Source organism: Seriola aureovittata, chromosome 2 (genome assembly GCF_021018895.1).
Source record: "Seriola aureovittata isolate HTS-2021-v1 ecotype China chromosome 2, ASM2101889v1, whole genome shotgun sequence".
Lineage (NCBI taxonomy): Eukaryota > Metazoa > Chordata > Actinopteri > Carangiformes > Carangidae > Seriola > Seriola aureovittata.
In genome coordinates this window covers 20,361,736-20,376,707 of record NC_079365.1, presented here as the reverse complement: position 1 = coordinate 20,376,707, position 14,972 = coordinate 20,361,736, and the positions used below count along the sequence as shown (strand labels likewise).

General features: G+C 39.7%; 1 protein-coding gene across 1 annotated transcript in view; it reads left to right on the top strand.

The window, feature by feature from the left end:
• Positions 1–14,972, top strand: part of kif5ab (kinesin family member 5A, b) — a 61,995-nt gene that overhangs the window by 14,180 nt on the left and 32,843 nt on the right. The window contains exons 2-10 of the mRNA XM_056401618.1: positions 5,495–5,582; positions 7,080–7,153; positions 7,498–7,602; positions 8,027–8,075; positions 9,414–9,469; positions 10,241–10,328; positions 10,587–10,711; positions 12,379–12,483; positions 13,478–13,626. Of these exons, the coding sequence (XP_056257593.1) occupies positions 5,495–5,582; positions 7,080–7,153; positions 7,498–7,602; positions 8,027–8,075; positions 9,414–9,469; positions 10,241–10,328; positions 10,587–10,711; positions 12,379–12,483; positions 13,478–13,626 (839 nt within the window). The remainder of the gene's footprint in view (positions 1–5,494; positions 5,583–7,079; positions 7,154–7,497; positions 7,603–8,026; positions 8,076–9,413; positions 9,470–10,240; positions 10,329–10,586; positions 10,712–12,378; positions 12,484–13,477; positions 13,627–14,972) is intronic.

Genomic DNA, 14,972 nt, shown 5'->3' with positions numbered 1-14,972 from the left:
AAGAGGTTAACATTAGTGTTTTTGAGTGATTTGTCTCAACAGCATACACACATTCATGGCCCCCCAAGGGTGAATTGTAATCACATTGGTGATCCCTAAACTCGTCTTTTAGATCCATCATCAGGTCAAAATTTGTCCAATACTTTGGTTAGTGACCAATTACCTGCTAAACTAATAACGATCCATTGTACTCAGCTGTAGTACAGCTTGACTGATTTTGGACTGCACTGACAAACAACCTGTACTGTCATTTAGCTCAGAAGGCTTAGTTGATGCCTTCATGGCAAGTTATTGTTTGCGTACACACATAAGTACAAGATTTAAATGCGTCTGTACACTGTATGTACATATATTTATGTGTCTGTGAGACCCATGCCAAGCCCTCTGGTAAGGGAGGAGCCTCTTTGGTCCCCAGGGTCTTAAACCCTACCAGCAGACCCCCCATCTAAATTCAACAGCTGCTGCTGCTGCAACCCTTCATCCCTCCCTTTTTTTCTTTTCCAGGCTTGTTAACTCATTTTCTTTTGCCATCACTCGATTGTCTCTCTTGTTGTGTGTTATCCACTTCCCTCACCTGTCGTTTTTCAATCTTGATCGTATTTCACTCTCACTGTCTCTTATTTTACTGCTGTTTATACCCACTATATATATATATATATATATATATATATATATATATATATATATATGTATATATATATATATATATAATATATATATATATGTATATATACACATATACACACCAACTGCTGTTCCCTGCTTGTATCTGTCTTGTTTTTCAGCTATTCCTGGCCCAATGATTCTCACAGTTTCTGTTGATTATTGCAGTTTTTAATTCTCTCCCTCTCTCTCTCTTCCTCTCTCTGCCCGTCTCTCTCTCTCTCACTGCCTGCAACCCACTGCCTATTTGTCTCCTGGCAGACAGCGGCAGATTGCAGGCTGGACATTGGATGTGGGTGTTTGACATCGCACACAAAGCTGAGGGCCATGAACAATGTCTGCATGTACAAACATAATTGGTTATATTATTTGCACACATGCACATGTACACATAAGCAAACACGCACGCACACACACACACACACACATTCACACACACTTTGCTTCCCATTCCAGCTTTCTACATCAATGTGCATGCACATAATTGAAAAGACGTGCCTTAAATTATATAAACAGACAAACCAGTAAATGTTTCTATACCTGGCTGCAGCGACAGGCCTGACAGGGAGATGGACATGTATCTTAGAGAGCTAACAGAATGTGTAGTACATTTATGCTATTATCATATTTATGCAGCACGAGTAGATTTGTATTTTTTAACGGTGGAGTCAGTGGACCAAATGATTGGCAAAGGGCTGTTTTTCATCCAGCTTACATAACCGACTCATTTTATTCACGTCGATGAAGACCACATCTCAACTCCCCTCTGTATCTCTCATTTAGTGTATTTTGCATTTGTTGTTGTATGTTGCATTACAAATGGCTCATTGGGAATAGAGTCAGCCCTAATCAGTTCTGATGGGGAACTTGTTTGTACCTGCAGCTGTGATTACTGCACTTGAAAACAACAGCAAAACAGTTCAGCTTATTAAGAAATAGAAGAGACATACAGAAAAATTGAGGCTTGGATTCTGCCAAACTGTCTCCACCCTCAGTCACAAACAAATTATTTTATGTAAAGCTGGAACACTAAAGTGGGTGTTCACTGTGGAAATGTTCCCACTCAGTGATTTACTCTGCAGTAATACAACCTGATTTTCAGCTACAGCTCTTGGGAGTGGCACAAAATTGCATTTTTTCGTCCTCCTTTGTGGCAGCTTTTCTTTATAAAATAGGTTCGTATGGAAGTACTGTGTGGTGAGAGAAAAACATCCTGATTGTCTTGGCAGACCAAGATAAGACATGTTACACAATCTCAATCTATCACCTCATTAGATTGTTCTCAAAATATTTAGTTATAGAAGGGCAGACAAAAAAAATCACAAGGTTGAACTCATCTGTTCTGACAGTTTTTTTAAATACTCTTTTATTGATGTATGAGATTTCACTGTCAGAGTAAACACTGAGTGTGTTAGTGTGCTACAGAACCAGGCAGCATGTTAAACCATGGCAACAGTGAAAGGGATCTTGAGCTGCTGTGTATAACAGCAACTTTCTCTTAAAAAAAACATAAAAATGCATAGAAATTGAAACATTAAAGTCCTAAATGGTTTGAAAAGTCCAATAAAAACATGCATACTGCACTACAAGCCAAAATGTGTATGTTGGTTAAACTAGAATCTGACTACAAGTATTTGACATAGGTTTTACAATTATTATACCAAAGAAATGTGTAATTTTTGAAAAAACAACTAACTAACCCTAACCCAAATTTGCAGGGCTACAAAACAGAGGCAAACACCATCCACTCCAGCTGAAGCTTGCTGGTAAAATAGCCACCTCTGCCCTTAGTTACAGCTAATTTAACCCCAATTTCATACCTCTTTTCTATAATTGAAAACTCTATTTTGACGCTCCAGCATCGTAGTAACTGAGTCTATTATACCACATAAATAACACACGAGTTAAATCTAATAATACCAGAGAAAAACAGGTAACAGTAGATAAACTAGTCCTCCTAAATCCAACTAGCCAAGCTCAGCAGAGGAGCAGTAAACTGACTCCAGTGGAATACTACATATGAGTCCCATACAGCTCTAGGCCTGTGTAAAATATTAGTGATTTAATAAAATTGGAGTTTTCATCATTCATTAGTTCATATAATTAATTATTGATCATATAAACAATAAAATCTTTTCTATGGCAATTGTGGAAACTAACACAAATTGACAGATCAATGCAAAGTTTTAAATTGAATGTGACATGAAAACCAACATAATAAATGTGCTTTTGACCTGTAAAAGGAAACATGATAAATTGTGAATTACACTACAAAATCATCCATCCTTGAAAGTGTGGGACAGAATTTATTATTCAAGCCAGTGACAAGTATTCGTGCTTAGGGATTTTGTGTCTAGCTGGTTGTTGACTGCGTCTTTTAAAAGGTTGAGAAGCAGGCTCCATATGTAATACTTTGAGGTGCGGGGGGGATTATTGGTGTATTATATTCAAGACTGCTGGTGCAGAGATAATCACTGTTTAGAGCAAGATCCTGTGTTGTATGGCTTTTATGTAAAGGACTGAAACACGTGTTGGCTAAAATGTCATTTTCTTTATGGTAGATTATGTAACAATGAAAAGCATAAGCATGGCAATTGGTAAGACCAATCAACAATAATAAAATGCAAGATAGTGCACAGTGTGTGGCAGCTTTTTAGAGCAGCTCTCACTTTCTCTCTGTTTTTCCTCGTGTTGAAACGGTTTTAATTCCTAAATTTGTTTTTTCTTCTTTAATCCCCTGAGGGATCAATAAAGTTTATTTTCAAGCATTATTAATGTGTTACCCCCATAGGAAAATAATATTTTCTTTTCTAGTGCAGGAGCAGGAATAGTACAAGATACATGGAGCCAGTATTTAATGCCTTGCTTATGTAACGGTGCTCTCCCACTTACACTCACTATACAACCCTCACGACAGTAAGGATAGAATACAAAGCTGTTGGTCTGGTGTCCATTACACAGTTCATCCAGATTACATAAGAAACCTTTATTGTCAGCCATGAAATGTAATACCCTTTGGGAACGCTGCAGCCTTTCTGCAGGCATAGCTGAGTCACTTCTCTATGATTAATGACGGTTCAAGACCCAAAATGAGTCCCATGTCTAGTAGGTGTTAGTATTGTCAAGTGTTTGGCCTGCACACCCATAATAAATCTGAACTGAAATAATGAAATTTAATGCAATGCACATTACACACATTAAATAAATAAATTGGGGTGTGTGGGTGGTCAAGCGGTGTAAGATAAGCAATACTTGGTTTGGAGTCCACCTGGGAACTGTTGTGGCCTGTCATTACCTGATCTCTCACCATGTTTTTTCTGTCAGAAAGACGGAAAGAAAGAAAGAGAGAGTGAAATGCAGGTCACTAATTTTCATGGAAAAGTTTAGAGATCTTGTGTAGAAATGTTATACCATCAAAGTCTGTACATGCAGAACCATGTAAAACATTAATGCTCAAAATGATTGTCATGCAACAAATACAACACAATGAGAAGTGTAAATATGTGAGTAAAACACAACTGTGATGATTGGATGGACCCTTTTTAATTACTTGTGGTCCAGGGTGCCTTGTACAATTGCAAACACTGCTACTGTGATTTTAATACACATATATATGCATACCTACACACACGCACATACATACACACACACACTGCATTAAATTAGGCCTATTAGCAGTGAGGCTTGTTTAATTAAGGAGACTAGACGTCTCTTACTCACTATCTTCATCACAACAACTTGGCTGATGCATTACTAAATATATCTGACTGAGTGGTTGACTGAGTATCTGGGCTAACTTGCTTTTCAGCGGAATGATGCTAGCTGGCTAATTAATTGGCTGACTGGCAACCCAAGCCTGTGTGTTGAATTAGCATATCTCTGGTTGGCTGTGTGACTTGTTAAAGGGCTGATAGTCAGCAGCTTGGCTGACTTGCTTGGTCCCTCACTGATGGACAAGCTGTGTTTACTGCCTGGCAGGCTGGTTAACTGACATTCGACCTGCTTCAGTCATGAATACGGGCTCTTTTCTTTCATTCCTTCTCGCCTTGCGTGTGTTTTTTCTCTTGTGGTCTTTCTCACATGCGAACATTGGTTTCAGGTCATCTACTTTCCGCTGCCCTCTTTGCATTTCCACTCCTCTGCTCTACTTCTCCACTCCATTTTTCTCTCCACTCCATCACATCAAGTCTTCAAGTCCTTGAACGCTCCCTCTAATGGCTTCACCTCAGATGTGATCTCTCTCTCTCTCTCTCTCTCTCTCTCTCTCTCTCTCTCTCTCTCTCTCTCTCTCTCTCTCTCTCTCTCTCTCTCTCGGGGTCACACAGTCTTTTGCCCAAGGTTTCATGCTGCGCTGCACTCATTCAAAACACCCATTGCCTCTCAGTAGCACAAAATGCAGGACGCTACTGTACCGCTCAAAAGGAGACAGATGGGCCTGTTAATGTGATATATGCACTGCTATTCTGGCCTAATACACACAGATGGACACAGCGTCTATAAAGCGTGTTCACTGTGTGTAAAGGTAATATTGATGTGGCACTTTTTTATATGGGCAATATGGCTTTACATTATGTTTTAGTGATAAAACATGATGTGTGAGTGAAGTCTCACTCTCTCTCTCTCACTCACTCACTCACTCACTCACTCACTCACACACACACACACACACACACACACGCACACACACACACCCTTGTATTCTGCTCCACGAACTACCCAGGGCGGATTTTACAACAAGTCACAGGGGAGGCTGAGGTGTTGACAGTAATCTGAAGTACTCTCTAAACTGTCTGTGCTGTATAGCTGACTGTGTTTGTGTTGGCCTTCACAGGGGAGGTCGTATGTATTTGACCAGGTGTTCCCCACCAACACCACCCAGGAGCAGGTCTACAACACCTGTGCCAAGCAGATTGTCCGAGGTGAGTCAGATCCAACAGCTTGTTGCACATCACCATGTTCTTGGGATCTCCAGATCAGCTATGTCGTTTTACGCTCCATTCATTAGTAGCTCCTTACAGGCAGTGAGAAAACCAGTTTCTATGGTGTGATGTAGTCACACGACCTACAGGTATGAGCATCAAAATGCACAGATGCAAGCTTGTATCACGGCACGGCTGAAGAATCCAGAAGATCAAACGAAACCAACACCCTGGAGAGTCAAATCCTCTTTCCTTCGCCCCTCCCTCCGTCTGCATCTCTACATGTCTACCCCCCCCCCCCCCCCCCGTTAGGGTCTCATTTTTCTACCACCTTCAAAGTGCCTGTGGAACTCAATTGAACTAGTTCTAGATGGAACATGAAAAAGAAATTCATTTTGTGGGTGAAATAACTTATAGAGTGTGAGATTACAATGTAGACAGAGGAAAGAAGAAATGAAAAAGGCACGATCAATCGCACAGCGCAGGGCAGGAAAGATTCATGGTTAGGGATTTAGGAGAATGAAGGCATTAGATGAGAAGTGAGATTTGAAATGTGTCCGGAGGAGAGGGTAATGGAGAGGGCAAGCCAAACCAGAGAAAGCTGGTTTTGAGAGATATATCCATATATTTGCTTTCTTTCCTTTTGTTCCGCTGTCTTTCTCTCGCACTCATGCTGTCTTTCTTCTCCGTCTTCTCTCCTCTGGTGTCTAGCAATCTCATCTCCCGCTGTCCTTATTTCCTGTCAGAAACATGCTCTTTATTCATTGTTCTCTAATGTGTCGGTCTCTCACTACGACCACCCTGAAGAAGCAGAGGAGGAGATGTGGCTGAGCTGAGAGCTGTGAGAGTAAAAGCAACACAGGAGTGGAGGAGAAGGGAGCGAGGGGAGAGGGTGCTGCATGGCGTCAGCTGAAAGCCTTTCTGATTAGTCTGTGGTCAGTTAACCCGTGGCAGCCGGTCCTTTCACGGCAATATGTTTTTCTTCATGCATGTTTGACTTTTCCCACAGGGGTTTATGAGACTATGTCAGCAGTATGACATTCAGCAGTGTGTTGCTTTATAACCCCAACTGGTGAGGCGGTGTTGCTCTCACTGCAGCTCTTACCAGATGAATGGAGAGGATAATATATCTGTACTTGGTTGTTCCCTTCACTGAGTGACTTTAACTCTGCAGGTAGGTGTTGTTTATCGCGTGTAGCCGCAAAGGTCGTATAGCTTCTGTCCAAGCTTAAATACCATGTACTCCTCAGTGCACGCAGTCTTTATGAAGCACAGTTTCATCCGTCTTTGGAGCAAAGGCCAAAGATATTTGTCTTTGTCTGGGTACCCGTCCGCCTTCCTGTCTTATTGTTGATGCACCTGTCTGGATAAAACCTGTAATTCTGTCAGATATTCTTTTTGTTTGCCACTCTCAGCCATTTTTCATTTTCTCATTGTTTTCCTCTTTGTTTAATTTTTCTCTCTTTATTTAACATGCTTTATTTTTCCTCATTTCAGATGTACTGGGTGGATACAATGGGACTATCTTTGCCTATGGGCAGACTTCCTCTGGAAAGACACACACCATGGAGGTACAGTATTGTTAAATAATTCAACACACACTGTGGATCACACACACACACACACATACACACACAGATTTTTCTTCTTTATTTTATTTATATCCCCTCCTCTGCTGTCCCTGACATTACATCTTCCTCCATCACTGTCATTGCTCTCTATCTCACTTTTCCAGCCTGCTGTGGGAACTAACCTCCTTTACAACTCTCTCTGGGAAACAACCCTGTTCCTTTTCAAGTCAAAGGCCTATCTGTTCTCCTTTCTTTTACTATACTCTCAACTTAATTCATCCCAGGGTCCTCATGTATTCCACTCTTCACTCGCATGTTCTTATCTTGAGTCTTTCTTCTCGTAGGGGAACCTTCACGATCCCCAGGGAATGGGAATCATCCCCCGCATCGCTGAGGATATTTTCGAACATATATTTTCAATGGATGAGAACCTAGAATTCCATATAAAGGTTGGTGTGAATTTCAAATAGTGCCTGTTCATGTGTGCATTTGTGCAGTTGTCTCACACACACAGGGATGTGCATGTTCAATTTTTGCTCTCACACACCATGATACATTCAGTGGGAATTCAGCTTGAACCTCTGAGGTCATTCTCACATGGATGGGCTGAGTGGAATACGGCGATAATCAATAAATGATGATATATAAACCATGTTAATCCTATAATATTTGTTCTACTTATTTCCTTTTTTATCACAGTTTTATAATAGAGGATAATACCTTGCCAGGCACACAGCAGGAGAGATTACTGCAACATCATTTTGCATATTTGTACAATGAACATGCATCTTATTCCCCTCATTTATCTGTATCAGTTTCTCCTTCCGTGTCCTCCATGTTGTTTAATTAGTTATTCATTATTTTTTGCTGCAGGTATCCTACTTTGAGATCTACATGGATAAAATTCGGGACCTGCTCGATGGTGTGTAAGCAATCTCAAACTTATATGCTTGACTATACTTTTAATAAATTAGACGTGTTGAACTTTATCTGTTGTCCTGCATACTTCATCAAACGAATGCGCGAGTCCTGTTTGGTTATATATGGATCTGGACTCAACACTATGCACTGAAAATGTGAAAGCACAACTCACATCTGTTGATACTGTACATTGTACATCCTTGAAGTACACAGTTGGAAATTCAAACCCTTATATATAGCGGCACCTAGGTGCATAAGGATAAACTAACAATGTCACCAGGGTGTAATATCCAATAGGGATGGGGAGGGGCAAGTCCCACTCACAAATTTCTATTTAATGCAAGCCGAGAGGAAATCTGCAGACATAACTCAGGGCTGAAAAAGATATTTAAACTGTGTCTGCATCAAACTAAACATACTTTAAAGTAGGGGTCATTTACAATAGTTAGGCTGTATGATGCCTTCCTTTATACTGCTACTTATTGCTTCAGACAATAAAACTTAGTGGTTTTAGGCATTACACACACTGAAGCACCACAACATTGCAGTTCATAGTCTTATCACAGAGATATATAACCAGTACAAAATGATGGAGAGGCCTGAGCAGAGAGCTGTAGGCAGCATCCCTGTGATTACATCTTAAATGGAGCCTGAGACAGTGGTGAAAGCCCCCATCTGTATGCAGGGGAGTTCTCAGCGGCTGAGGAACATTTAAGCTATGGACAAAAAAAAAAAAAAAAAAAGAGTCAACAGCAAGCGAGATGAATTGATGCAGCACACAGAACAGCCTGTGCAGGTATTTGCAAAGAGAAAAAGTGAGTCTAGGGTGATAAAACACGCAAACACAGACACACACCTGCACACAAAAGGGCACACAGTGTCCAAGGAAAAAACAGCACCACAATCCGGTGAGATTTTAATTACCATTGACAAGATAGGACGGTCAAATGTGAAATGACTAATGCCGGAATTTGGGGCCAATAAAGTGGCTTTGCCAAAAATTAATATTTTGTTCGTTGACATAAGCAGAGGCACATGCTTAACCTCTCTGTGACTTTGGCAAAAATAGTTGAGTTCCATTAAAAACATTCAGAGCTAGAGCCTAAAATATTTTTTCACACTGCATTAGCTGAGTCTGACTCACAAACACGAGGGGAAACATAGTCAGGTCTGATTATAGTTGTGCTGAGTGTAAAAACACATTCACATGCCAGTGCTCATTTGCGCGCACACACACACACACACACACACACACACACACACACACACACACATATACACATACATAAGGCTTTGGGTAAAACAATGACCTCTCTCCTTATTGTCCCTCACACCCCAGTGACGAAAACCAACCTTTCAGTGCATGAAGACAAAAACAGAGTTCCTTATGTGAAGGTGAGTCATCTCACTGTTCGGCAAGATTCAGTGTGACAGCAAAAGCTTCTGTATCTCTATTATGTAGATGTTGTTTGTGTCATTGGCGTGTGTTAAAAGAATAGTTTGACATCCTGGAAAATATTTGTTCTCATTTTGCTTTTAAGGCTTTAAGCTTAAACCAAAGACTACAAACACATCTTTTCTTCTACTGAAGTTAGCATGCTAACCAGCTAGCTTGGGCCCATGTCCTTACTTTCTGATTGCGACTCACTGTAGCCACCAATCTGCCCTGAAGACGTAGCGCTGTTCAGAAGGCGTATTATAGCCTCTTCTCAAGGAACAATCACCACCACCCACTCCTGGCAAGAAACCACTTTCAGCGGCAGAGAAAACTTACAAACAGCCCCTTTAATCTGTGCAAAAAAAGTATGAAAACAACAATTTGGCGTTTCATGAGTTCTTATGTACGGAGCAACTATTTCTTCAGAGCCAAGAAAAAAGACAAGAGTTTAAAGTGGATCTTCTCATCAAGCTACCTAGCTAACGTAACGCCAGAGAGCAAATAAGCTTATTACCCAAATTGTCAAACTTTTTCTTTAATGTTTTGGGATACTGCAGTAAATGAAAATGCAAACTTTTGTTTTTCTGCAGACTTAAATATATGTGTGCATTTCTATGTGAAACTTAAAATGGGTGCATGTATATACCGTATCTGTAGATGTAGATGTGATGTGTGTTTTATTTCTCACTGCACAAATGAATGTGTGCACGTGTGTTTCTTTCACTAAGGGCTGCACTGAGCGATTTGTCACAAGTCCTGAGGAAGTGATGGATGTGATAGATGAAGGGAAGGCCAGCCGTCATGTTGCTGTCACTAGTGAGTCACGCTGTTGATCTTCCTGATGCTCCGACACTCACACTGTCAGACGTGTCATGTCAGACATTTTTCACAGTTAAAGTAAAAACATTATAAGGTGCAAAGGTGAGAAATGCGTGATGCGGTGCAAAGTGAACATCTTGCTTTAACAACTCTCTGTTAGAAAAAAAATGAATGACGTTTTAAATAAGGAGTCTGAATTAGTATCTCCTCTCCTTTCCTCTCCTGTCCTCATCCTATCATCACTTTGTTCTTTAGACATGAATGAGCACAGTTCCCGCAGTCACAGCATCTTCCTGATAAACATCAAACAGGAAAACGTGGAGACGGAGCAGAAGCTGAGTGGGAAGCTGTACCTGGTTGACCTAGCTGGTAGCGAGAAGGTATGGCGAATGGGGAATGTCCTCCCAAATAACATTAAAAGTAGGGCTTTGCAGTGCTATTAAATCACAGCATTCACTGTCAGCTGGATTTTGTAACAAGAGGACCAGACGTCTTTTCTCAGAAATGGGGGTTTCAGATATCAAAGAAGCAGATAAACAATGTATTAAAGCCCTGAATTCCCCCCCTTAAAGCATGGCACCGCACTGAATTTTTTTAATAAATATCACATTATAAAGAATATGTCTGAGGGACTGAGGACTTGTTTGCATTTTGTCTTAGTTTAACTTTGTCGCTGATGCTATATCAGGGTCGGTGTTTACTCATTTTGAGGAATGTAATTGGTTCTACTGATAGAGACAAAAATAAGATAATTTTCTGAGGAGACTCAAAACTCCTTATTTTCAGTCTAGATAAGCTCTAAAAGAGGTTTCAGCCCAGACAGAGGTCACATTGACCCTTTGCCACAAACAACTAATTGTGTCCCCTGTTTCAAGGCCTTTTAGGTGAAATCTGAGTCAGCTCGCCTCATCACACCTTTTATAAAGCAATTTCTATCCAGGGCATAGGTTGCACTCTGGAAAGCATGCAGACAGAAAAACATTAGAGACACAGTTGAGCATGACCCTGGGTTTCTTGGGTTGATAGTATTGATGCAAAATATAGAATAGTGTGTGCTTAAAGTAGCAGATGGCCATGTCATCTGGGTAGATACTGATTTCTAGCTACTAAGTGCTGATGCTGCATCTGCAAGTCGCCTTGGTCATCCCTGGGGGTGCAAAAAGAAAATGGTTCTGCTCCAGCAACTTCGTAGAGTTTGATACAAAATATTATGACTGAACAGGAAGCTGGCACATGCTCCATTAAAAGGCTTTGATAGGACAACTTGCTCTCCTCTATAATTAAGCTCCTCATTATCCCGCTGTAAATAATTGTATCCCATGACGATTATTACACAATATGTTGTGGCTTTCCTTTTGAAGTTAAATGTCTTGCAGAAACCTTCTCAGACATCTGTTTGTAATAATTATATTTTATTTATTATATATATATATATATATATATTATATATATATATATATATATATATATATATATATATATATAATATATATATATATATATATATATATATATAAATATATATATATATATATATATATATATATATAATATATATATATATAATATATATATATATATATATATAAATATATATATATATATATATATATATATATGTTTTTCTAACTCAAGTTATTTGGCACTCATTATAGGGAAACTAGAGTTTGTCTGTATACAAGTTAAACATTTTTGCATGTTCAACTGACCTGCTGGCTGTGCACTGATTAAAAAGACTCTTGGTTAAGCTAGCAATTAATTAGCATTGATTAATTGGATGTCTTCCAACTGAACACTGTCAGCATTTTCTTATATAATTGGAACCGAATTACACTTTAATTTCCAGGATCCTTTTTTTTTTTTAATTTACAGTTACAAATCATCTGCTTCTAGGAAATTATAAGAAATTACATGATCTGTAAAACACAGGAAAATAAACATTGTTTTCTTTTTGACATTTTTATGCTGATAATGAACTTTACAACTAATTTCTTCCACCTGTGTGTGTCTGTGTGTGTCTGTGTTTATGTGTGTGTATCTTTGTCAGGTCAGTAAGACAGGTGCAGAGGGAGCAGTGCTGGATGAGGCCAAGAACATCAACAAGTCTCTGTCGGCCCTGGGGAACGTCATCTCGGCCTTGGCTGAGGGAACGGTACGGTGGAGAAATCTCTTTCTCTTCCATTGGGACTCTACGTGCCGACGGCTTTCCTCTTACTTGTTTGTCATTTAACAGATACCAAATGCTGTTGCCAGAACAATGTGTTTTTTCAAAATTGAGTCCAGGCTGCAGTGAATTAGCTGAAAGTATTAGATTAGAGCAATTTAAATGTCCCAAATGAGGGGATTTGTTTAGTGCCAAATGACACACACCAACAGTCAGTAAAAGCCAAATCACAGAGTACAGTGAATCAGCTCAGAATTATGTCCATAATCCTAAACCTAACCCTACCTTAAAGGAGTAGTTCATGTGGACATTTTGGTAAAATATGAGTTTTCCCTTCTTGCCAAGATGAGAAGATTGGCACCGGTCTGTGCGGTAAATGTTGAGGTACTCTCATATTGACATTTTTGTGTCCTGGGGTAGGATTAATTCTACAGTGACATGTGAGCTAGTTTTCTGTCCCCTCATCCATAATCTCCAATGCTGCTAAAGCTGGTAACTTATTTCCATAAGTCAACAAATTCAACCAGCATATTCACCCACACGATTCCATCCTTGCTTCGTCATTGTAATTAAAACACTCACCATCTATTATTATATAACTCTTAAGGCTTAGGGAACTCTTCACAACCCTAATGGAAAAGCTCACAGACTGTAAATGCCTCACAAATCTTTCATGAATCTACTGGCATTCATTCTTTATTCATTGAGGAAGGACACAGTCTTTTTGAAAGCGTTTCAAAGGTTAAGACGGTGAAACTGTGACTGATGCAGCAGATGGAGAGAAACCTCTTCTTTCTGTGTTCTCTGCTGATGCTCACAACACATTATTTTTAGTTAAAAGAAAAGGAAAGGATTGCGCATGCTGGTGCAGCAATTCAGAATGTGCTCCACAGCTTCTTTAATCCTTGCCTTTCTGTCTTTTTCATGCCTTTCTCACCATCTCTGATTCCCTTTCATCCTTCCTTTCTTTATCTCTTTATAGAAATCCCATGTGCCGTACCGTGACAGCAAAATGACTCGTATCCTGCAGGACTCACTGGGCGGGAACTGTCGCACCACCATGTTCATCTGTTGCTCTCCCTCCAGCTATAACGACGCAGAGACCAAATCCACCTTGATGTTTGGCCAACGGTAACATGCTTCTATGCTAAGTAGCCATGGGCTGCTGCACTGTGCAGCACAAGATGCATTTCTGTCTCGCTGAGCTGCAGCTGTTGGGATGTTTTTCTGCTCAAATGTATTTTCAACTCAGATATGCTGTTCACATATTACTGCCTCCAACTTTGCCTTTGACGGCCCACACATGGCTTTAGAGGCAGGGTTTGTGTTGCAATTTGGTGTCTGATCGTGCTGGGATTGCATAAAGAGCATCTTTTCTAATCTAAAGGGTAAGCTGCAGTCATAGAAGCAGAGATTCAGTTTGTCTGCCAGCTTTCCACTCCTATTGCTCATTGTCGACTCAAAAAAAAAATCACAGATTGAAAGAAAGATTTTGAAACTCCATATGCTTTTTCATCCCTTTTCCTCTTACAATGAACTCTTTGAATAGAGACTGACACGATAGTGCTGGTTGAAATAGATAATGTATGACCGAGCTAAGGGAGTGACAGAATCCACAGATATTTTAATTTTACCGAACAGAAAATTTGGTCTCTTATCTCCCTCTGTCAGCCACAGCATCAGTTGAACGCCATGACAAAACTGCTTTTTTTTCTCTTTTTTTTTTTTAAATAAATTGATATAATGTCAAAAACATTGTGACACAATATTAAACACTTTATGTCATACTTTATTTGGATAGTTCATTGTTATCAACAAATCAAGTGACTATAACGTGACAGTAAAAGCCTGCAGATGTTAGAAATAGAGAATCTATGGTTCGGCTCAGGATTTAGCTCATTGTCTAAAGACAAAAAAAAAAATCTATTAACATGCTGTTCAACATTAACTTTTTGTCACCTGATGTTTGATTATCAACATTTCACTATCCAAATAAAGTGTCACTTAGATCCTGACGTGATGACACCAACTTTAGGTAGGGCTGTTTGTCTCGCTAATATCAGGGAATGAATGAATAAGCACAACAGTGTTTTCCTCACTGGAGTGTGAAATTATGTGAACGCCACCAATGTGAAAGTCACAACCAGAGCTGAGTGCTGCTGCTGTAGCATCATGAATGTTTCAACTATGTTGTGCCACTTATTAGAGTTATAATCAAGAAATAATTTATAGTCACATACATACTCTGTTCTCTTATGAACTTCATGAATGCTGTATTTTTTTATGCGTTGATATATTTTAAAAGGTCTGAAGCATTTGTACAGTCAAAATTTTTGCCTCCGTATACCTCCCTCTCCCTCATGCACCATCAAACACAATTTGTAGAAACCCAATTTGCATAACAATTAATGAGATGCAAGCCCATTTTCATTGAGCAGCCAGGGCTGAAATACCCTTGTTGACAGTTCCTCTATTCT